This window comes from Channa argus, chromosome 1 (assembly GCF_033026475.1).
Source record: "Channa argus isolate prfri chromosome 1, Channa argus male v1.0, whole genome shotgun sequence".
NCBI classification, from domain to species: Eukaryota; Metazoa; Chordata; class Actinopteri; order Anabantiformes; family Channidae; genus Channa; species Channa argus.
Window position 1 is genome coordinate 52,039,038 of NC_090197.1, and position 25,661 is coordinate 52,064,698.

Here is a 25,661-nt window from a genome sequence, read left to right on the forward strand (position 1 = left end):
AAACAACAAAGAGACAGCTGCTTTTTTTCTGCGTTCATTCATGCAGTGATTCAACTAACTATGTGTGTTTACCGCGGGCAGAGCTGACATCACCTTCTCATATTTACACTTATTTTCATGAACTACTTTTACTGTCGTTTTATTTGATGAGTGCAATTTGCCATGAGTGTCCCTGTTGCAGCCACAGTTTCAATTCCAATGTCCCTGTCTGTGTACACACCCAGCTTAAAGTTTAGTTCAGAGCATCTTCAACAATTCAGTTTTGTGTCCACTTTGAGTTTTAGACCATTTGTCCACTGTTTCTGAAAAAACCTGTAAAAAGAATTGGTTTTAGGACGAGGGTCAGGTCAGGTTATTTATTTATCCCAGTCGGTGCTGGGAAACGCATTATATCAATGAGTGTCCTCGCTAACATAGTACAAAGATGTGTGTGCGTGAGTGTGTGTGCATGTTAAGTGTTCCGGCCTACCTTTACACCTCAACACTTAAGAAGGTTACAAAAATATTCAATTCAAACAAACAAATTCTAATAAACTAACATTCTGGCTGTTTTCAACAAAGTGAAGCTTTAACAAGCCCAAAGTGTGTCAAGCCCCCTGTTATCATTGCATGATTTCATTGGTTAATCGTGTCACTCTGAACCCTGCCATTAACTGGAAGAGAGCGTGTATGTGGGAGGGCAGCTGAGCCAGCAGCTAAAGGGTCACCTGGAGAGTGTGGGTCCCTCCAGATTGCCGTAGCAACTAGCCTACTTCATAGCTATTTGAGGGAAATCGGCCACACCTATCCAACCTTCTCACCTCATCTCCACACAGTTCCCCTCCCCTAAACCCCTACACACACACACACACGCACGCACGCACACACACACCTCATCCGAGCTAAAAACAACCTTGCCCCTGTAAAGGGTTGAGTGGCTCTCTACCACCACTTCTGTAAGAATAATACACTCACTGTGTAAATGTATTCTGGTTACTGAATAAGTGCCTGTGTTTAGTTTCATATTCCACTGGGTGAATCACTGTTGGGGGCTGTTTGAGGAAAAAAACACACAGTTTAAATAAAATTGTTCCCACATGGGAGTTTTTGTAATCTACATAGCATAAACAACATAAAGCCTGGTCTTTTCTGTAAAGCTTTTCAAATGAACGTGTCTTCAGTAACAGCTGTTCCAGTAGAAAACTGGCTGTAGGAAAAACTTTGGATGTCAAAAAACCTTTGTCATTATGTCAGTAATTCTGCTGAAACAACATCATTTAGTTATGTTGAAAAGCTGAAAAGAAGAGTTAAGCTTTATGCAGCAGCTCTTGTTATAAAAGATACATTTTTATCAGAGCTGCCAAAAGACAACCAACAGAAGTTCAAGCGCATGAAAACAGACAGGTGTCGGTTACTTGCATTTAAAATGATCAAATGCCAGGTTTTAAAAAATGATCCACTCTACTCTGAAGCTTTGAAAATACGATTGTATTTTTTGCACATAAATGATAAAGTCCATCGGGTTAATGAGGTCGTCTGGTTACTCACTGAACTGGGGTGTTTTACACTGTACATCATTTCATCTCGTGCACTTATTTCTGTCATTCTCTTACTGAGTAGCTCTATAAAATTCTGGGATGTCTTGTCATGTCTTTTTTCCACACAGCTTACCAGTATAAATATAGTAAATTCTATTATTATTATTACTATTACAAAGAGATCATTATCAGGACAATCTCATTCCTAACTATATCCACTTGGTGGCAGTGTTGCCTCACCAACAGTCCAGACTTCAGTCCTGTTTTTCCTGTCGGCAGATAAAGAAGAATTAGAACTGAACGTAGACTTTAATAATAATACCTACATGCAGAAAGGAGTTTTCTCTTTGTTTTATATTGTGTGGTCCAGATTCATGATTCAACATCTGAATTGATCCGTGACATTAAACCTCTCAGTGGTTTGTACTAAATGACTTCTACAGGTTCCGAATGCAGCAGTTAGACTCGTAGCTTTTGTTGGCTCCCTTTTCAGTGACAGATCAGACTGCAATATGTCTCGCGACATAAAAAGTGCTAATCCATGCACCTTCATACTTGTCTGTTCTCCTTAAGACTTCTTTCCCCACCCGTTTCTCTCAGGATGCCAGGGCCCTGTTGTCCCTGTAACCTAAGTAACTGGGCTGAAAGCGGATTTCTAAATGTAAATGGGAAAGCTGGTTTCTGAAATCTAAAGGGTAGTGGATCATGGAAAGCTGGTTTCCCCGGTACTTTATATGTGTAATCTGGTAATCAGCTTTCTCCAACGGCGCATGTGTGGAACAAAAGGCTGCAGATGGGCTAATTAAAAGGAGACATCGTTACACCATCATGTTTTTAAAAGCAGGACACAAAAAGCGTAAAGGACACTGATATAGACACTGAGTCCTTTGGTTCTAGTTTGAGTAGTACATGTATACGAATGCCAGTAAACTTCTCTCTGACTTCACTAGATTAAAAGAATCACTTGCTTTCATTTGAAAAAAAACTCCAGATGACACCACTTGAAAGACCCTTTAGTTCAGATGATGTTATCTTCTTGCTCACACTTTGGAGGATGTTATCATGGTCAACATGCTTTTTCCGAGCCCTCACAGATGACATTGTCTGAACTCCTAATGATGAAAAACTCCTCTGGCCGACGTCATCTGGAGGAGTTTTTCAGCTAGAAGCAGAGGAAATTTCTAATGTAGGGGAGTCAGTGAGATGTTTAAAGGCATTAATGTAAATTTACAATTTGAAACACGGTTTGTGCTGAATATAAACTGTGTCTCTCTCCTCTCTCCCCCCTTCAGTGGCAAACAGAGCCCAGAAAGCAGCGTTTACTTTTAAATATACAGTTAAAAATCTGTGAGCTATGTTTCCAAAATAATCTAATTACTAATCTGCTGCATGTATACAACTTCAATAAAAATGGAATTGTCACAAAGCTTGAAACGACACGTGAAAAGTTGATGTTTTTGAAGGTATGATGTTATAAGGAAAGAGACCAGGATACGAATGACTACGAAAATTACCCCCTTAGAGATTTAGACCTTTTTTTAATCAGCATTGAAATAAGGTTGATTTAATTTGGTGTTTTGACAAAAACTTAAAAAAAGAAATTATTTAATGTGACTAGGAGAATAGATCTCTACAAAGTTACCCACACAAATGAATATAAAATAATTGATTGCATTAATCATTAATCCAACTATTTGCAAATAAAAAATGATTATTAAACACACAACCAGACAAGAGGTTTTCTTTGAAATACACATAGACTTTATTGGTGACAGTCTGATAGGAAATAACTGACATTGATTAAAAAAATGATATAATTAGACAAAAACAACAGAAATCATATATTGTGTTGTTGAGTGATTGAGGTGATCGGAACTACGAGCTCAGTCATTTTAGCAGTACATTTTTTGAATTATTGTATATTCTAGATAGTGTTAAGCAGTACGTGAAGCTGTCTAGAGAACTACCTCAAATCACATCCACAGAATTAATATTAGACTAATTGAACAAAAGTATGACTGTGGGGGTTCTAGGGGGTGGCCAGGGGTTTGGGGGGGGGGGGGGGGGGGGGGGGGTTGGTGTAGTGTCCTTACAAACTCAGTAAGGCCCCCAGTCCGGCCACCGTAGTGAAATTGCTCTAGAACTGTCACTGATATTAAACACAAATTCAAATGCTGCATCACACACTGAGAATAGAAAGCTAAATGTGTCTTCATATAATTTTATCATAGCTTTAAGTAGAAAGCGGCTACATCACACAGTATCCTGAGCGGCACAAAACACACTGTGATTATCTAACCCAAGAAATTATTACATTTTTCCTCCTTTGTGAGTACAGAGATGTGGAAAGGCAGAAAAGGTTACTAGGTTAGATAACAGTAAATTACATGAAGATCTGCCCTGCTGTGGTGGTAATGAGCTGCCATCAGTTATGAGCATTAACAACTGCAACCGCTCAGAAAACAGCAGAGTCAGACACACAGCCCAGCCAGTCTCCAACACAATGACAAGACCAAGGACACAAGTTCTTCCAGAAAACACCATCACATTGGTTCTAAAACTTGATGTTGTGTATTAGCAATAGCAATCAACTTGTTATTGAGTGCATTCCTATCGGACGCATGCGAGGAAACGTGCATTGCAGTACGAGTGCTGAAGTGAGCAGAGGGCACTGAAGCTTGTGCGACTTTGGACACTGACAGTGAGAAGCGAACGAGCCTAGATTCACAGTTCAAATACAGAAACTAAGAAACTGCTTTAAAAGTGGTTTTTATTAGGATCTTCAAAAGCTTTACTTGACTATAGCACAAAATAAGTTTTGTGGGATGCATTAATAAGTAACAACGACTCCATAAACCCTTGCCTTTGTTTCTTGAGCTACACAAGCCTCGTTCCAGTTCTTCCAAAATTCATCATGGTGACCTGTTACCTCTTTACGGGATTTCCTAATGTCTACTACTGGTTTCTTCAGCTACCTTTGAGATTTGTCTAAAGCCTCAACACCATCTGCCTTCTGCAGCTGAATCAGCACATGGTGACAGATGTAACTGGGTTTACACACTGAACTAGATGTAGAGCCTCCGACAGTTACTGCCAAAGCAGGAAGGAATCACAATTTTCCATAAAAAAAACAAACATGTTATCATTTATAACAGCAAGGTTTGGGATGAAATCCACTGATTTTAATAGAAAGACTGTAATCAGTAGATTAAATTATGGTGGAAAACACTAGATGGGCTCCTTGATGCTGAGTTAAAGCTTTGGTGAACTCTGATGATGTCACAATGCTTTGAACAGAGTGTATGTCAGGATTGTCTGAAAGCAATTTTTGTACTTTCCCAAACAATGCGACAATCACGTCCACTTTTACCAGCGACTGGTGATGTGGTATCTGCTGAGAAAGAGACTCAGTCCTGACTGTCCTCTGAAAGGGCAAATAAATACACAGCGCTGAGACGCAAAAACCAGTAACGGCAAAAACGTTTCATACCAAGACCCTGAATTGAATTTGACTATAATAAAGACACAAATCCCAGCAGAGTCCAAAAATTGAGAAAACGATCTAATTACAATTCCTCACTCTGCTTACTTTTATAATATCCTGCTCTGCCAAGAAACAAGGCAAGAAATTCTTCAACGCGTCTGTTAGCTGACACATAGCTTGATGAACATAAGATGCAACTCTCAACCTTGTTCGTAAGAGCTTTAAATTAATATATTGAACATTTAGATGTGGCAATGGCCTTTAATGAATTCATTTTGATGCTTAGTAACTGAAGTCACACATACAGTCCATACAATATAAAGCTTGGGATAATGCACTGAATGCTCTGATGGAACCTCAGTATCTTTACACCACATTATCCAGCCTAGGCACTGTTTTAATTGAGAATTTAAAATGTAAACCTTTCAAATATATCTGGGGATGTAGCTTTCTAGTTTTTATACCTCAGATTAGGAACAGCGGGGGGAAAACATACGGTCTTAATCTTCTTCCTTGAATAGCTACTAAATCATTCAATCTCTACAGAACCTACAGAAGGACGGACGAAAAAGTAGACTGGAGACATTCAGGTATTGCTACCATTTCGAAACAAAGTAACAGAAAAATTGTTCATTTAAACACTTTTTTAAGGACGGAGATATTCAAGTTTCGCATGATTGCAAAAAGTAACAGGTAATTTTGCACTTTGAATGATTGAGGCAATCAACCTGCCTTGGCCTTTCGTATTATGGCTGGTGAGGAAAAATGCTGAGAGTTATCCATGTGAAAGCACACACACACACACACACACACACACACACACTCATGCACACACGCACGCACGCACACGTGCCTCTACAGCTAAAGCTAAAAACCTGTACAATATTTAAATAGTGTATTTACAGAAATAAACATACCTTAGTGTTTTGTTGTTTGTTTTTTTTTTGACTGGCATCTGGCTAATAAGCACAAGCTTAAACAAATAAAGGCAACAATTAGGGCCATTTATTGGCTGAACCCTCCTTCACATTCTTGGATACATATTTAATTGTGGATAATCGTAAAGGACCACACTTATGGTTTTGCTTCTGCCCTCTAGATTATAAATCAAATACCTATATTATTAAGCATAACAGAGGAGCCAAAACCATGAGGAAATGTTAATACTCCATGTGTCATCGAGGTGTAATCAGAGTAAAGCTCCAGGATATTAAAGGAACATGTTTTTAAAGCAAAGTGCCCCATGATTAATATGTGAAGCGGGTGAGGAGGATGACAATCACTGGTATATTTAAGTATGTCAAGTACAACAGGTCTGGACCATTTGTGAATTTCATTTTATACCCAAGAGAAAATGTCTAAGTACAGTGAAAGTTTCTTGGTGAATGTAAATTGCTGAATGCCACAACTTCTATTAAATCACTTGAGTGTGTGTCTTCTAAGAGCAAATCTATTGTGTGAGTGCTTCTTATGTGAAAATCACGTTGCTGCGAGTCTCTGTGTTCTCTCTTGTCCCCCTTGAATCGGTTCTCATTGGGTTTGGGTAGCTTCCCATGAAGACCTCTAATCTAGACGCCTTTAGCTTCTAATATTCTATGTTAAATGTCAGCCCAGGTTTAACATATTTCATCTTTTAACACTTTCCTCCAAGCTTACAATAAACTACTCTACCCAGTTAAACTAGAGCTTCATCATCCTTAATCTTCAAGTAAATATCCCGAGCTTATAGTGTGTGTGTATGAGTGTAAGCAGTGTTTCCTTCTGACAGCTGTCTAACTTTAGCCTGCTAATGGCCTGGTTAATGGCTTAGGAAGTCAATGCTAGCTTTGACGGTGCGTCCAGTGGACACATCTACTGCCATGGCCCGAATCTCCGTGTCACCAAACTGCATGAGTGTCTGGATCTCGCGGCGTGGTGCTGTGCTTTCTGTGCCGCTCACATCTAAGCGCAGTGTTCCACACTTCCGGATGCCAGACTCGCTGATGAACCCCACGCTCTCCCTCTCAGAGCAGTAGATGTGGATGACAATAACCTGCTGCGAAGGCTTGGCTGGCGTGTAGCTCCGTTTAACCATTTCGCCCAGCGCCACAGACTGGTCGGCGGCGATGAAGGTGTCGAAAACATCAGTGCACCAGCGAGTGCCGTCCTTCACCAGCAGCTTCTCTGGCGGGTGTTTGCCCTCCACAAAGCGGTTGAGGACACCCACACCATATGTAAGCGGTGAGCGGCGGACTTTAATGACACTGGGATCCAGGCCAAACAGCACGGCGCCTTTTAAGATGGTAAGGCCCACGTCGTGAGGTATAATGATGCGGCTGCGGCCCTGGAGCATGTCCTGGACAGCTTGCTGCAGCAGGGGCGACTCAGCAAAACCTCCCACTAAGAACAGGAACTTAATGTCGCTCACCTCTGGCTTGTCAAAGAGCTCAGCTGGAGGAGAAAAGCAAAATCTCAATGTTTTGGCTTCATTTGGGTTAAATAAATAGAAGGAGCTTAATGTTGTTGTTCACCTTAGGTTGTATTTGCGTAATACTAAGACCTGCTCCTGCTGCACGACTCTATACTCAACTGGTAATACATTACACATTTATGTCTATGCATCTGTTATGTTTAACCACTCATCCTGTTCAGGGTATTTAGTTACTTCTCAGGTGCAAGTTCTTCATACAAATATAATCAGATAAGAATACTAATGTTACTAGTTCTCTGTTTCCAGTGTGCAGCTACTGGTCCTACCAACCTAATAAGAACCTGTCTATTAGGGGAAAGCTTTCTTGAGCAGTCTAGTTAGAATAGGGTATAAAAGACCCTAGAAGATGATTGTAGCACTGCTGTACGTGAAGATCTATCTGTAATATTTGGGGGGAGGATCTGGTGAATTCTTTCTCTAATAGCTACAATTTTATTCATAAAGAAGTTCATGAAGTTGCTGAAGTCGTGATGTATGCACTGCATGTTTACTACATTGTTTTATCAAGCTCCCTTGATTTTTGTGGAATAGCTAGCTGAGTCTGGCCGTACATTGTTTTGCCTTGTAAAAAAGTTTTTCTTCTGGACTGTAATGAGTAGAAGTTGGTACACTACAGTAAACTACACTACACTCAATGGGAAGCTGTAGGCTCAGGTGGATAAATCCTCCTACATTCTCCTGGCCTCAGTTTTACTGAGCAGGTTTTTGTCTTTAAAGGGTGGAGATGGCAAAGCACCTGCTACTAAACCACTATACATTTTTTACAGCGCTTGTGGGTTTTGGAGCATGCTGCCATCCAGACTACGTCTTTTTCAGAAAAGGTCTTGTTTACTTCAGCAGCGCGATGCCAAACCACATTCTGCATATATTCCAGCAGACTCCATACTAAAAGCTTCCCGGTGCTAATGCTGGTCTGCCTGAAGTCCAGACCTGTCCCCCAGTGAGAACACTTGATGCACTTTGAGGTAATAAATATGACAAAGGAATGAAGACATTAGCTAATAAGGGGGTAAACATGCTCCTGTTTCAGTTTTGAAACAAAATTATGTCAAAGTTACATTATTACGATTCTGAACAACAGGCCGTAGCAATTCTTACTACATTTCTTATCACATCTGACTGTAGCACTTAAATATTTGAACTTTATCTTGTCTACATGTTTGTGGATTTTACTTAATTTAATGTATGACTAGCATAAATAAATGAAAATTTGAAAACATCTGTCATATACTGTAAAAGTGGGAAGTGGCTTCCAGTGGTCAGTTCCTTGCCCAATTCCAGATAATCTTTCCAACTATGAAAAGTCTGAATAATGTAAGTTTGCTGATTCTATGGGCATCACCGGCTTCTTTAGGAAAAACTGAACGACAAAAACACTATGCATAGAATGTCAGAAACAGACAGAACTTCTATTGCTTGTGTGTTCTGTGCTACAAGACTTGTTTGACCACATTAGCGCCACCAGGTGGTATTAATGTTGTGGCTGATGGTGTGGTGTGTGTGTGTGTGTGTGTGTGTGTGTGTGTGTGTGCGTGCGAGTGTGTGCTGGGCATTGAAGTTAACAAGGTAGCTTACTCAGATGTTGGATGATGTGGTCTATGGTGGGCTTAAAGAGGGAATTCATAGCATCTGGACTCATCCGCAGCATCCCCTGAGATGACCATTTAACAAAGTCCACACTGGTGAGGATAAGAAAAAAAAAACAGTTACATGCAGACGGTGAAAGTCAATTACACTAAGTTAGTCTACAATTAGTCTGCTAACATTACAATGCTAATGACAATCACATTTCAAACACAGACCAACCACAACATTATTACCAGTTTGTGGTGTTAATGATGTGGGGGACAGAGCATGTAAAAATCTAATGCTGACTAAGATGGACAGGTTTCAGAAGACACAGTTCAATTAACTGTAATGTTTTGCATTATGTCCTGCTGATCTGGGAGCTGGTGATTTTGATGATTCAGTAATCAGTGGATGGGGGGTAGGAGTAGTGAGTCTCAGAGGTACATTGTGAATGGGTGGGGGGGTGAATGAGGGAAAAGATGGACTTTTGTCTTTCACTGATGAGTCCTTTGACGTGAGCTTTTGTGTTTCCTCCCACAGTCCAAAGACGTGCATGTTGGGTTAACTGGTGACTCTAAATTAGTGCTTGTAAATGGTCGTCTGTGCACGTGTCTCTGTGTTGGCCTGAAATATACTAGAGGGATAGACTTCAACCCCCTTCTTCTTTTCCTTTGGGCTGTTCCCTTTCAGGGGTCTCCACAGAGAATCATGTGCCTCCATCTAACCCTGTCCTCTGCATCCTCTTCTCTCACACCAACTAACTTCATGTCCTCTCTCACTACATCCATAAATCTCCTCTTTGCTCTTCCTCTAGACCTCCTGCCTGGCAGCTCCAACCTCAGCATCCTTCTACCGATATATTCACAGTTTCTCCTCTGAACATGTCCAAACCACCTCAATCTGGCCTCTCTGACTTTATCTCCAAAACATCTAACATGAGCTGTCCCTCTGATGTACTCATTCCTGATCCTGTCCATCCTCATCACTCCCAAAGAGAACCTCAACATCTTAAGCTCTGCTACCTCCAGCTCTGCCTCCTGTCTTTTCTTCAGTGCCAATGTCTCTAAGCCGAACAACATCTCTGGTCTCACCACCGTCTTGAACATCTTTCCTTTCATTCTCGCTGAAATTCTTTTATCACATCTGACACTTTTCTCCACCCGTTCCAACCTGCCTGCACTCGCCTCTTCACCTCTTTTCCACACTCTCCGTTGCTCTGAACCGTTGACCCTAAGTACTTAAAGTCCTGCACCTTCTTCACCTCTGCTCCCTGTAACCTCACCATTCCACCTGGGTCCCTCTCATTGACACACATGTATTCTGTCTTGCTGCGGCTAAGCTTCATTCCTCTGTTTTCCAGAGCAGACCTCCACCTCTCTAGATTTTCCTCCACCTGCTCCCTGCTCTCACTACAAATAACAATGTCATCTGCAAACATCATAGTCCATGGAGATTCCTGTCTAACCTCATCTGTCAGCCTGTCCATCACCAGAGCAAACAAGAAGGGGCTCAGAGTTGATCCTTGATGCAGACCCACCTCCACCTTGAACTCCTCTGTCACACCTACAGCACCTCACCACTGTCTTACAGCTCTCATACATGTCCTGCACCACTCTAACATACTTCTCTGCCGCTCCAGACGTCCTCATACAATACCACAGCTCCTCTCTCTGCACCCTGTCATACGCGTTTTCTAAATCTAGGAAGACACAATGCAACTCCCTCTGACCCTCTCTGTACTTCTCCATCAACATCCTCAAAGCAAATACTGTTGTTCTCTTTCTAGGCATGAAACCATATTGCTGCTCACAAATGTTCACCTCTGCCCTTAGCCGAGCTTCCACTACTCTTTACCACTAATTCATTATTTGGCTCATCAACTTTATTCCTCTGTAGTTGCCACAGCTCTGCACATCTCCCTTGTTCTTAAAAATTGGCACCAGTACACTTCTCCTCCAGTCCTCAGCATCCTCTCACTTTCCAAGATCTTGTTAAACAAACTATTCAGAAACTCTACTGCCACCTCTCCTAGACACTTCCATACCTCCACAGGTTTGTCATCAGGACCAACTGCCTTTCTACTCTTCATCCTCTTCAACGTCCTCCTCACTTCACTCTTACTAATCTTTGCTACTTCCTGCTCCACACCAGTCACCTCTTCTACTGTTCGTTCCCTTTTATTTTCCTCGTTCATCAACTCTTCAAAGTTCTCCTTCCATCTTCCCATCACACTCCTGGCACCTATCAATACATTTCCATCCTTATCTTTAATCACATTAACCTGCTGCACATCCTTCCCATCTCTATCTCTTTGTCTGACCAACCTGTACAAATCCACCTCTCCCTCTTTAGTGTCCAACCTAGAATACAAGTCCTCATATGCTCTTTGTTTGGCCTTTGCCACCCCTGCAACCATAAAAAGGCTAAGTAGTTAAAGATGGTTTTATTAAAACAAATGGTTGAAAATGGATCACAAAACATACAAAAAAGCCAGACTTTTAGTCTGGATTTTTTATGTTGCTTTTCGAGTAATAGCCCCATTTCGCTGAGTGGCCTTTCAGCCCATATTGGTACAAGAATCGTTTCACTGTGGATAATGACACTCTGTTACCAGCTTCACCCAGTATCTTCACAAGTTTTTTTGCTTTTGTTCTTGGGTTGATATGCACATTTCGCACCCAAGCACATTCATCTCTGGGACACAGAACCCATCTCCTTTCTGAGCACTATGATGGCTGGACATTCCCATGGTGTTTATACTTGCATATAATAGTATGAACAGATGAACTTGGTACCTTCAGGCATCTGGAAATTGCGGAGGTCCACAGTTCTCTTACTGATATCTTGACTGATTTATTTTGATTTTCTCATGGTTTTAGCAAAGAAAGCACTGTTTGCAGTGTGCCTTATAATACAACCACATGTGCACCTCCAATTAACTCAGATGTTGTCAATTAACCAGGAGCTAAGCTTCCAAAGCCATGACATCAGAATCTTCTTAAAGGCATAGTGACCTTAGTGTATGTAAACTTCTGACTTAATACAAAAGTAATAGAAATTCATGTACATCATGTGCACATAAAAGTATGTACTGCCCACATATTACAAGTAGCAGTGCAATTATTCACCCTAAAATAATCAAAGCACACCATCTACGAGAAAGTAAAAACAAATAGACAAATAATCGGATTAAAAATGGTATGTTTGAAAACATAAAATTTAAGTTTCTTAAAGAGTTTAAAAAAAAAAACATGCAAGATGGTGCAGGAATAGCAGCTTGGCAGTAACTGACTAGCTCAATGTGTGTTTAGTATCTTAAAATGTAGTGGGATGTGTTCAGGCAGCACTTTGAAGCTTGCCAGAGGGTAACAGTTCAAAGAGGTGGTGACCAGGATGAGTAGGGTGATTAATGATTTTCTTATCCCTTTCTTCACTCTGCAGACATGCGACATAGCAAAGCCTTCCAAGGGAGGGCAGCAAGCAGCCAACACTCTCTTTTGTTGACTTTATTAGTTTCTGCCATGCTGTTTTGTCTGCAAGCAGCCTGCGTACCACACCGTGATAACTCTCCATGCAATTCCTGCTAAGCACTCTAGGGAAGTGGAGTTAGGTGGTGTCAGGTGCAGGAACTGTGTCTTGTTTCCAGTGCTACTTCTTTCATTTTTGTAGTGTTCAGTGCCAGGTTATTCACCGAGCACCACAATGACAGGCTCTGTACCTGGTTCCCCTGTTGTGAGTCTAACCACAGTTGTATCGTCTGCAAACTTGGTCATGTATCTGCATAAGTGGGCCGTTCTGCAGTCATGTGTGTACAGAACATGAAGAACTGGACTCAGCATATAACCCTGTGGGTGATGGAGGAGATGTGGGGGCAAGTCACTGTCTTTGGGCGATTTGTGAGGAATCCAGGACCAGGTAGGTAGAGAGAAATTCATATAACTTCATATAAATATTTGTTAATGTGCTTCACTGTGGGGTTAAGAATTCACACAGACATGAGACAGTGCTGTTAAAATCAAGCCTTCATAGTGGTCCCAGTGATCAGTCCTATTAGTACTCTAAAAGTTAAAAGTGAAAAGTTATATCACCATTAAAATCTCGATCACCGTGTTCTTGTCTCCTAATGCTGCCCTTATATTAAAAAAGTTACATTATGGGTAGGACTACTCCTTCCTAAATTAAACCATTTTTATTCAGGTAAAGTTACTCAAACAAGTGAAATGATGACAGGTGGAAATTCAAAGCATTTTTTTGTCACTAAACTAAATCAAGGCCTTCTGTGTGTTACTGTTTCAACTTGCTTCCAGTCTTGAAAGGTAATGTGTGTTGGGCTAACAGCTTCTTATCTCTGTGCTTTACTGTGGACATACACGTTCTCATCTTAAGCACATTCAAAGTGCTTTTCCTATGGATTTAACAAAAACAGTGGGGACACAACTGTAACAGAAAACGTGTAATGTGATTAGACATATTAAGGTAATTTATGGTCTCACGTCTCCTGCTTTTTTATATTATTGGTTCATTGCTCATTATTTCATTTCATTTTTTTCACTGAAGAGATAAGTCTCTGTTGTACGTATTCTTTATGATCCAGAAAAAACAGCTATAGTTGAAATTGAAATAGAAAAGCTTTAAATTGAATCTACTCTCTAACTATGATTTCTAACTATTCCTGTTCAAGGTCACAAAGACACTCATTGGTCTCCGGTTTTCTAGATGTACTGACTTGCTTTTGCGCAGCGCGTGTTCGACACTGTGGCCCCTGAACTTCTTGTAGTAGTCGATGAAGGAGAAGGGCAGGTTAATATTGAGGGGGTTGGTTCTGTCTGGGGCTGCTGCTCTCTTCCGAGACTCAAATGCAATCATCAGGTCCACCCAGGCGGCCGGCCTCTTGATCTTAAATTGGTCGATGAAATCCTGGCCAAAGATCTTACACAGCAGCTTCTCGAATTCATAGTCAATCCCGATGGAGCCATATGGGCCACCTGAGAAAACAGTGTATTGTAATGATGAATAAACACGAAATGCTAGGAATCTTTGTGGAGGACGCAGAAGGAAGAAACACTGACTCTTGTGCAACAACCAGTCATACAAAGAGATTTCTCAAATTTACACTTTTCTCTGTGGTAGGAATTCAATTCATAAATTAGCTATTTTCTGTCATAGTACAGCTGCTGTGATCAAACCTTACTGACACTAACATTTTATAATCGCTCTGGCTGCTCCAATGTAACAACATTTTTGTGAATTAAACAAAATGGTACAGGGCTTGTATGGGGATTTTATGGGGGATTATTTTGCTTGAGCAGGTGGTGTTCAGCAAGCTAAAACTGGTGGATTTCAATATGTTGGTGCTATTCAGAGGCTTTAGTGAATTTCAGTTGGACAATTTTTATGAGCAAATTCCACAGAAAAAAGTTAAATAAATTTAAGTTGGGAAAACATAATTTCTGCCACGAGGCCCGTTATGTTAGGCATAGTTTTACCTGAGGCCTTGTACAGCTCCTTTAGATGTCCCTCTGGAAGACGGATCTGATGGACAGTCAGATCCACTGTTCCTCCACCACAGTCCACCACTACATAACGGTCACCTGCAAAGAGAAAACACAAAAATGGTACAAAGTTTGCAGTGAGATCAAGCAAAAGGCACCTAAACACGTTTAATACCATCGTTCCTGTAGAGACTTATTGTTACGACATCTACTACTTTTAGAACATTCAGTGCTAACCTGCATTTCTCAGGCATTAGTCTTAGTGAGGTAATGAGAAAAGAAAAACTAGATGTGGAAACACGTGGGGCGAAACGCTGACTTTAGTGCAGACGAAAAGGTGTCCACCAGATGACAGATTGGACCAGATGTGGTGCCTGGCTTCATTTTGACATTTGTGGTCACAAATTCAATTCAACAAAATTAAAGTTGTTGTTTAACTTTTCATTTTTAAATGTTAATAAGACATATTTAGTTGAATTGAATTTTTGATTTAGTATTTTTGGTCACTATTTGCAATCCCTCTCTGAACGTGCTGATCTGGACCTTACTGGCCTGGGTGAGTTTTATGTCATTTCAAAGTACATTGGTGATTAGATTAATAAGCCTGCAATATTGTCACTACTGCAAATATGATTATATGTGTGTACCAGGGGTGTACACAAGTACACACTGGCCATATCATAACTGACTAGACAACAACTCAACACATTTAAAGTGTATATATAATTACTCTTGTAAAAATGTATTTTTATAAAGAAAAGTACAAAGGGCAAAACAGACTTCCTAATAAAAAGGTTTCAGAACAGTAAAGACCTAATATGCCTCAGTTGAGGTTATATATACAGCTCGCATTTATTAATTTTGTCTCTCTCTAGATAAATGGTAAATGGTCTGCTTTTCTATCTTGTCAATTCCCAAAGTGCTTTACACTGCTTCTCATTCACCCATTCACACTCACAATCACACACACACACTCATGAGGGAGCTGCAGCTTTTATTTGGTTTTCTGTTTTTCCTGCTTTGATAACATGCACACACATACGTTTCACTCAACTGAGAACTCGATACACTGCTGACAGTCCCCTGCCACACACTCCATGAATGATATTTTCTCTTTTGGTTTAATTACTTTTAATAAACATATTTCATTTCACGTTGTTGTTTCACGTTTGTTGTGTGTTTTTAGCCTGTTTCCAGTTTTATAACTACTTTAATAACTTATCTGTCATATAGAATATTCAGATTAGAAAGGCTGAACTAAATGTGTGGATGTGTTTCAGTCATTCTGACCAAGAAATAGGAAGTCGCTCTGCACAAAATTAGATTAGATTTTCATTACTCATTAATGTGTTTTGTCATTTGTAGCAACATAAGTGTTGAATATTTTCTGGAGTTAATGTGAATTTGCAGGTGACATTTGACTTCTAACCATTCAATGTAAACAAGATTGAAAAGATAGTAGCACGTCCAGGGAACATCAGGGCTAATGTACAAATTACGCAGGGGGGTTGTCGGGCTTGTAGGGGTCATGTGAGTATATATTTATTTCATGTCAGTCTATCTTCAATGTATCTATGAGCTTTCAGAAAAAGACCAAGGAGATGTTAGCACTGAAGCTAACAAGCAAATGCTTGACCTTTCAAAACCACAGAGATAAAAATAAACACAATCCATGTTGGCAGAAACAAATTCATGTTGTCTGGATGACACGTAATTTTAGTAACAGTAGCCCACCCAGTTACACTTAAGGAACAACATGGTTTTACTGCCTTTAGACAACAGAAAATGCTTCATTTAATATCAATATTTGATTTAGCTACAACAAAAGATTATAACAATGATAATACTAATTAACTGGGGGCGGCAACGGCTTAGTTGGTAGAGTGGCCGCCTTACCAGCCTTAGGGTCGACAGGTTCGCGGCCCGCCCTTACCAACTACACGTCGTAATGTCCCTGGGCAAGACAGTGAACCTCCAACAGCCCATTCTCACCCCTAGCGTTGCAGTGCTGGTCTAAAACCCGGTAGAAAACTGGGGCGAGTTGCGTCAGTAAGGGCATCCGGGGTAAAAACTGCGGACAAATGATCAGCCTTGGTGACCCTGAACTCATGGGATAAGCCGAACTAAATAAACAACAAAAAAGAAAACCTGAAAAATAAAACATCCTTCTGATGAAACGCTGCACTACTGAGGTTATGCTCATCTATGAAACGTAGCACAAACATTGATTCCTTAATTTTTTAAATCCTGGGTCATACTGTAATTATTACATAAATATTCATTTGTTGGGGAAATAAAATCCTTTGCAATGAAAACTATGATTAAAAGCTACATGTTTTATTGATATACAGCAGAAATAGTACAAACACAACTTTGTGAAAACAATTACTAGCCGAGCCAGAAGCTTTCAAAGTCTCCAACCATCCAGCCACTGTCTGTGAGGTTCATTGTGCAGTCACATGATTTACCAGGCAAACAAATCAGCAAATTCATGACTGTGATCTATAACAGCGCCGTCATTCTCACTGGACATCATATTAAATGCGATCCCTCTCCAGAAGTCTATTTCATCTGCAGCTCCTACAGCTCAGCTCACTTCAGCAACTGTAAACAAAGTCAGTACAGACAGTCAGTACTGTGTAATGCACTTTGTCACCTTCTAAAGCAACTGAAAAATAATGTCACATTTATCTTAAATGAGTATGTATATGTGTAGGTCTGTTAGTGCCACTGTTTAGATAATAACAATAATCATATCAAAATCATATCACTTTAGAAAAGCAAAGTCTGGGTCCATAGGATTAATGGGCCCTGGTAATTAACCCATCTGGTGTTACAGGCAGCATTGAGTCCTAAAGTATGTGTCTCAGATGTAGAAGTTATTTTATAACAGCCTGCTGTGATTTGCACATTATTTAATAAAGGTAATCACCGTTGGTGGTTACATTTTGTAAATGTACTGTGCCAATTACTACTGAAGTCTTCATTTAACACAGCAACACCAGCTGGTAGTTCTATGCTAAGTTTGGTGACTAACACCAGGTTTGGGGAGATGTCCATCATAATGCTAATTTAGCTGCTTAGCTTAGAAATAGATTTTCATGCAACTACATATTTTTGGTCAGGGCTTGAAATTGTGTCCCACAATTGTCCTGAATGTATTAAAATCATGTTCCTAAATTAGGTTATTTTTTTTTTTTTACATATTTCATAACAAATAGTCTAATATCTTGTTTCAGTAGCTTGTAAAATCTGTAAAAATCAGACCTTTGGACTAGCTACAGTAGAAACTGTTATTAAGTGACAATTGCAGATTATGACACATTTTTTCATCATTTCGTCAAGCTACCAAAACTGAAAACACTCCTCTCTGACTCTGAAAACAAACTGAACATCATCACCTTCATGAAAGAGAACTGTTGGATTCCAATTACTTTGTTTTAGCCTAATAAACTAAGTGGGGCGTTTTTGGTTTAATGCATTAAGTATGTCACATACTGCTTTACATACACAGCTTCAGCTCTATGTTTATAGGAATTTGCAAGCAGCCAACAACCTTGTTGTGATTAACTCTTAATGATGGATGGAGGAGCTGAAGTTAGTTTCTGCACATTTGTGATTGTTTAACTAGTTATTTTAATAATTAACTCTTTTTGTCCTCTTGACGTGAGGATTAAGTTTGACTTCACCTGCATCTCCCTCTCTGACTTCAGCCAAGAACAATTGGCTGAACTCCCTCCTCACTTTTCAGCGAAAAGAGGCTGCTCCAGAATCAATGTTTTCAGATACGCTAAGTTCACTGATACCATAGGAACAAAAACAATTATTTTTATTTGTGCGCTCGTTATTTGTTTTACTGCAAAGTGCACACACTGTAAGGTAATTGTCCTCATTGTCCTCACGTTGTCCTAGATCTAGAATTGTTGTGTCACAGCAGCTATTTTTACTGTCCTTGGGACAATGGGGCACCATTAATTTCGAGCCCTGTTCATGATAATCCCACAACCCATAAAGGTGAAACCTACGGACTCACCTGTACATTAGTTATGGCGTTTATTAAAGGTCCTGCTAGCACCTCCATCTTGTTTACAACGATCGGTCAGAGGTCAAATGTCACTGCTCTCTAATTGGCTGGAGAAGCAGAAATGTGAGCCATTGATACAAGTGTGGATATTTCCCCCCACCACTGGGAGGACAGTGCAAAAACGATCCGTGTTAGAGGATTTGTAGCCACAGTATGAAATTGACAAATGAATAACTTATGATCCACAAATGAAAATGTATATTTGCAAAACATGCAAATACAAGTGAAAACCTTTTCAGATTGTACAAAACCATTGAAATTTGTATACGTAAATTATAAAATATGCAAATCAGGGCTGCATTTGCTGATGCAAATCATTGCATCATATTACCTCCATTGTCTCTTTTTGTTTGTATTAAAATGTTGGTTATTTGCATTTAATGGTACAAATTAATATTATTTTTTATTGTTATGTTATAACATTTTTAAACCTCATAACTTCCTGTATACAACATTATTATTTTCTGTATCTTGTCCTGTATGTTTCTAAATCATTGTTCTTCAGAAAAATTGGATTGTCACTTGGTTACAACGTTACCGGGGTAGGAAATGTATGTGCATTCATTTGTGTACATTGTGGCCTAATGAATGATATTGTGGTTCTCACAAATAATATATTTTCAATCTACTGAGACCATTACAAGAAACGGGCACACAATGTGCAGCACAGCTATAAGGCTAGTAAACTGTATTAAATGCATATCTTATCAAAAATGTAATCACACATCAAGCCTATTCAGAGCAACCATATAGGACAATAGTGATTGGCTGCTTGTTCTCTCTCCTACATACAGGAATTGTGATGGGGACGAGTTGGAAATAAAAAAATTTTCACTTCTAAGAAAGCAATTCCCTCACAAACCCTCTGCTCATTGCAATCACAGTGACGTAATAAATGTCAATACCACATTTGCATGGCAGTATAGCCTCACTCTGAGCAATGAGACACAGCAAAATAACATTTTAAGTTAGTATATGTTAGTGAAGTCCTAAATATAGCTCAGTGCTGCTGTGTGTCACAAAGTAAGTTAAATACTGTAAACACAGTTAATGTGGAAAATATACAGTCAAGCATAATACGAGCACATATAGAAAACATGTATTCAACATTACAGAAGTAATAATGGGTCATGGTGCAAGTTTGAATCAAAAGTTAACTAGGTAGATACAGTACAAATGCTGTATGTAATTTACTTTGAGCTAGACTTGGTCTTCTCAACAGAATGACTTAATGGACTCATCATAGTAACATATGTTGCTACATGAATTGGATTATTTCTTATCACTTTTTATAACATGGAAAAACTAATGTTGATGCTGAGCTCTGGGGGCATGATAACATTTTGCTGCAGTCAGACAATAAGACAAGTTGTTCACAAAAACCTCATCCTGATTACTTAAACCATTTTATTCGTAACTTAAAATGGCTTATTACACAGGATATTTTGGCCTCCGTGGAACTAAAATGTTTATCAAGGATAAAATGAAATTTGATGAAAACAAAAATCCTAACGTTTGGTTTATAAGCTGTTAGATTTTTAATTATATTTAGATCAATGCCGTTCTTTAAAACATAAAACATGCTCTTTTTTTACTAAACTATTAACAATAGCTAGTACCACTTTCGATGCGTAGGAAATGGAAGAGAAGCTACTCTAGTGGATAAGATAAATTAAATAGCAGATGAGTAAAAGAAAAGAAACACTCTACCTTCTTCCAGCTCCGACCAAAGCTCTCCTATGACATTTTCCACCAAAAAGGTGCGACTCTGCCGGTTGCGCCGAACATTCTCCTTAGCTGGTTGTTAACAGAGAGAAAATGCTGTGGTAAGTGTTAAAAAGCATGACACTGCTGAGCTAAGATGTGTAGCTCACGTGCAGTGGTGTCAAGACAAGCAGCAAGCCGAGGTGCACATAAATGTAAGTTTGATTCATACAGCAATCTGTTGAAAGTTATTCAGTTTGTGATGTTTATGTTCTAGACTGAATTTAAATATACAATAAATACATGATTTGCCTGTGCAACACACACACACGTCACAACAGTGTGACCCACCATCATGTTGCTCACAACGTGAACATGCAGTGCAGAGTGTGTCTAGTCTCTAAAGACTTCGTCATTAATAATTCCTATAAGAATATCCAAATACATTATTATTATTAAATATGGAATTGAATTGTATTGAATTGAACTTGAGGACACCTTTCTTTACTATAGCACTATAGCTCATAACATATAGAAATAACATATTTAGTAGCATCCTTTGGCATCTTGGGGTCAGGTTGCCATGTCATGCTGGCTGACATTCAAATAGCATTCACAGGTGAACATAACTGGGAAAAAACAAAACAGAAAACTGAAACTGAAAATAAATAAATATGAATTTAAATGGGACATTGTACATCAACCTGAACTCCAGATGTACCACCACTGAGACTAAACTGGCCTCCCACCCGGGCTTATAGCTCCCTGGTTTGGCCCAACATTTTCTCTGGACTCATGAGGCTAATTTGTATTGATTAATTAATTGATAACTTGATTGCTTTAATGATACTTATTGCCTAACCATTGTTTATTAAATGGTTATTGATTAATTACTATTCAGCTAATATGATGATGTGTTGAATATGAATATGCTCATATACTGCCTGTCCAAAAAAAGTCACCACCTGGATTAAAAATGCAAATAGCTAAGAGCCTTCTATTGGATGATAACTGCAGTGATTTATATGTCTGGAAACAAGTTATTCAACCCTACAGTAGTTGTAGGCGTTCAAAGTGTCTGTCTCAGCTGCATGAACTGGCCACTCTTCTGTCAGGAGCATATTCGCAGTCCTTACTTTAATGTACTGTACTGAACCAGTAGTACTGTGTTTGCACGTCAATAAGATACTATAGAGTAGTATTCAAAAGGCATGAAGACATCAAACTTTTCAAAAAAATAAAAATACAAATTTAAGGTTACTAAATATGTTGTATTTAAGGTGACTTTATCAAGCAATCCCACAAATAATTTCTTTTACCATACTTGTTCAGACCTCGTCTCCAAAACATTCTTGTGCAACTGCAGTAATAAATACTTTACCTTTTCTAATAAATGAAGTACTACTCTACATTCACACACAGAAAACACTTGAGACATGACAGTGTGCTTTCAGTGTGAAGCTCTTTCAGAGACCAAACTGAAGCTGAAGTTACATTTTTTTGTGTCAGGTTTGGTCTTAAAAATCAGGAGCTCTGGGTGCACAGTGCCATTTCAGTCTCTACCTGTGGAGACTGTGCGTTTTGTTCTGTTTTTTCTAGCTAATGTGTCATTTTTTTAATCCCAAGTAAAAATAGTTTTAACCTGGGAATTACTGTACCCTGCTGGCATTATTTAATCCTCACACTCAGGATAAACTAGTTTGATAATGTACGAAATATTCAGCTGGCTGAGATGAGGTGGAGTCATTAATAATTTTTTGACCCAAACACACACACACAAAAAAAAAAGAAAAATAACAAAGGCATTTGTTTTAAATGTTTCAGCAACTTTTTACTCTGCTTCTTGACAAAATTTTGTATGGATTTGCATTTGTATTAACTCTCCTCTGTCTAGTCGCAAGCTTGTGACACACCAGTCAACCAGCCTGGTCGATTTATTCCCAGTGAGGACATAGGACAAGAAGGAGGCGAGGCTAAGGGTTCTCAGTTGTATTTCAATGAAGTTGTTACTGTGATTCACACCTTTCAGTTGGGAGGTGAGATCTCCATGGTTACCTACACTGCCCTCTGCCCGTCACATTTTAGAGAAGTTTCTTCCTGGGAATTTACGATGACAGTAGATTTGTGAGGGACACAGAACCCGAAAGGTTAAAAGGGGACAGCAAGGGCTGAGGGGCTGTGGGGGGCTGTATGTTGAGATGGGTGGTGTGGAGATGGGGGTGGAGGGAAGTGAAGATGAAAGAGATCAGGGGGTCTCCATTGGGCTGGAGATGCGTGAAGAGGGGGGAGGGAGGGCGGCATGGGAAGTGGGGTTGTAATCAAATCTTATTGAAAAAGAATCTGAAAATTCATTGGCCAAGTGCTGATCTCCCTCAGTCGTCCTTCTGACTCCACTCTGTCCAGTGCATTGTTCTGGTCCAACTGCTCCTCCAGTTTCTTCTGGTAGATGTCCTTGGCCTGCCTGATCTTGTACTTGAGTTCATGTGGAACTCTCCTCCGCTCCTCTGTCCCCTGAAATGAAAGCCCTCTTCTTCTTGTGCAGTAGGGCTTTAAGCTTTAAGGGGTCACCCAGGGTTTGTTGTTGGAGAAACACTGCACCCGCCAGGTTGGCACAATGTTCTCCACACAAAACTTAATATAATCTGTGATGCAGTGGGTGAGACTGCTGATATCATCTCCATGAAAGCTCCCAGTCTGTGGTCTAAAAACAGTCTCTCTCTATCTCCCGATGTTGGCTATATGTATGAAAGGGAAACTCGTGAAAATGTCAGGACCTGATCCTCCTGACAATCTCTAGAGTTCATACCTGAAACAGGCCAAGTCTCTCACTGGCTTCATCAGTCCACACTTTCACAGACTTCTCTGCAGGCTCCCTTCTTCCCCTGGGTGTGTATTCAGAGAGCAAATGTTCTAGGTCGTGATCAGAATGACCAAGTGGGGGGAAGGGGGACCGAGGTGTACGCGTCTTTGACATTAGCATACAGCAAGTCCAGCGTCTTGTCGGCCCTGGTATCGCACTTCATGTACTGGGTGATTTTAGGGAGATTGTAAGAGAGCGAGTTGGGATTAAAGTCCCAACTGATGAAAAGGACGGACTGCGGGTGTTGAGCAGCAGTTCGCAAGCTGCTGCTGCAACAGCAGAGGGAGGGATGTACACATTAACAAAAGTCATTAACAAAACTCCCTAGGGATGTAACAAGGTCTTATGCCAAGTAACTCAATATCCCGGTTGCAGAGTTGTTTCTTAACAGAGAAGTGGCTGAGTTGCACGACTGCCCGTTAATAAATACTGCTAGTCCCCCTCCATTTCTCTTACCAGTCTTCCAGTCTCTAGTCCACCCACGCAAGTTTAAATCCATCCAGGGAGACCATAGAGACCAGTGTCACTTTAGTCATCCATGTCACTGAAAACACATTAGGCTGCATTAACTGTACTCCTGTTGCAGCCGGATCAGCGCCGAAAGCTTGTCAATCTTATTGAAGAGGGAACGGACGTTTCCCATAATAATGGAGGGTAAATATGGTCTGTACCTCTGTTTCCTCTCCTGAATCTTTTGTCCCTCTCCTTTTCCTCCGTGGTTAGCCTGGAATCTTCTCTGCGTAAAGCGGTGCAGGGCCGTGCAGAACTAAAAGCTGGTCCTTTGGGTAAACAACGGAGCACTGTCTGAAGATGAAGAGGGTCTCCCGATGCATTCGCAAAATAAAAGTAATAAAAGTAATAAAAGTGGTCTCCCTGTGTGCACAGTAGCATCAGGATTTAATCACATTAAAGAAAACCTGTAAGACACGCGAGTAAAGAATAGAAGAAAAAGAAAAAAAAGAGGAGGGAGAGCTGCTCTAACTGACTGCTGCTTCTGTCATGTAAACGAAAATACGTGCACGTATATGCAGTTACTGACACACAGCTGTGCATGATAACAGTGGTAACATCATTAACATGCCTATTTGCTGAACTGAACTGATTTGTTTGTTGCTGTCCTTAAACACACCATTTAATTACCCCCACTTCCACCTAGGTAAGGGCAAAAATAGCAGTAGAGTGACATGGTGAGTGAATGGAGAGAGAGAGCAGCATTAGTGCGAACAAATATGTAAATGTGAGAAATCCCACGGTCTTTTCTAATTGTCACAGGGCGTTTATGTTCTAAAACACATAGAAACATGGTCACACCTCCACACAACCCTGCAGGAAGGACTTTGAAGGACCACAACTGAAGTGCACATTTCTTTTGTCTGCTTGGCCTCTTTGCTCTGCAGGTGTGTGCACACGCGAGTGACCTGAAACAGGATGCATGTAATATTTACAATACAAAGCAGTGACATTAGGTCTGGCAACATGATTTTGTGCTATTACCCATAAGCGAAAATAAATTATATAGATAGATTTTTAAGTTTGTATGTGATATACCAGACTACATGGTAAGTTCCAGTTTGTTGGCCTCATAAATTAACAATACGTTTGAAATAGGTAAGTGAAAAAAGCGATATTCATGAAAATAGCAAGATTAAATATTGTCTTTCATAACCGGTAAGAATATTCTGTTGTGTATGCCATCAGCATAAACAACCTGTTAGATAAGGAACATCCCAGAATGCTTTAATTGAGGCCCCCAGTGAGATATACAGGAGAAATGATTTGCATACAATAAAAACATCTCATGAATATTCACTGTTTTGGCGTGTGAGCGCAAAAACTTCATTATCCTCTTGCCCCTTGCAGAAACACTGGACTCAATCTACCTCATCTGACAAGTCAGCACAAAAAGAGGGTCAAGTAAGAATTTTTCACAGTAGGATTCAGTAATGTGGACTGGTGAGGAGGAAGAGGAAGAACGTCGTGATGCCTGGTGACTCCAGCTTGGAGTTCAGGGTTAAAACACGCTGCATGTTTTATACAATACCACTAGTGGGGTATCTGAAGTATACCAGAGAAAAATATGACACTTTGAATGCCTACATCTATAACTACAGCTGACTATCTGAATATACCAGGTTTTTCCATCAAAGGATTTTTTCTTCCCTGATGGCACAGACATATTACAAGATGACAATGCCAGGACTCAAAAGGCTCATAGTGTGAAAGAGTGGCCACTTTAACCGCAGTGAGAATCTTTGGGATGTGCTAAAGACGTCTTTACGCGGTGGTCTGACTCTTCCATCACTGATACAAGATCCTGGCGAAAAATCAATGTAGCTTGGATTATAAATAAATGCTGTGAGGTTAAAGCTAAAGGAAATACAACATAGTTTTAGTGTGTGACTTTTTTTTGGCTGAACACTGTATTTTAAATATTAAGAACAATTACTGGCAATTACCTATATCATTTTTGTAACTGGACTT

The 25,661-nt window shown here is 39.9% G+C and overlaps 1 protein-coding gene across 6 annotated transcripts in view; it reads right to left on the reverse strand.

Annotated features, from left to right (window-relative positions):
• Window positions 1-3,255: 3,255 nt before the first annotated feature.
• Window positions 3,256-25,661, reverse strand: part of hspa12a (heat shock protein 12A) — a 58,218-nt gene continuing 35,812 nt past the window's right edge. For 4 of the 6 annotated variants that reach the window (XM_067475823.1, XM_067475828.1, XM_067475813.1 and 1 more), the window contains 5 exons: window positions 20,327-20,413; window positions 14,527-14,631; window positions 13,767-14,025; window positions 9,047-9,150; window positions 3,256-7,431 (listed from right to left, as the gene is read on the reverse strand). In XM_067475823.1, the coding sequence (XP_067331924.1) occupies window positions 6,800-7,431; window positions 9,047-9,150; window positions 13,767-14,025; window positions 14,527-14,631; window positions 20,327-20,413 (1,187 nt within the window). In that variant the 3' untranslated portion in view covers window positions 3,256-6,799. The remainder of the gene's footprint in view (window positions 7,432-9,046; window positions 9,151-13,766; window positions 14,026-14,526; window positions 14,632-20,326; window positions 20,414-25,661) is intronic. The other 2 variants (XM_067475830.1, XM_067475829.1) reach the window with 1 other exon arrangement.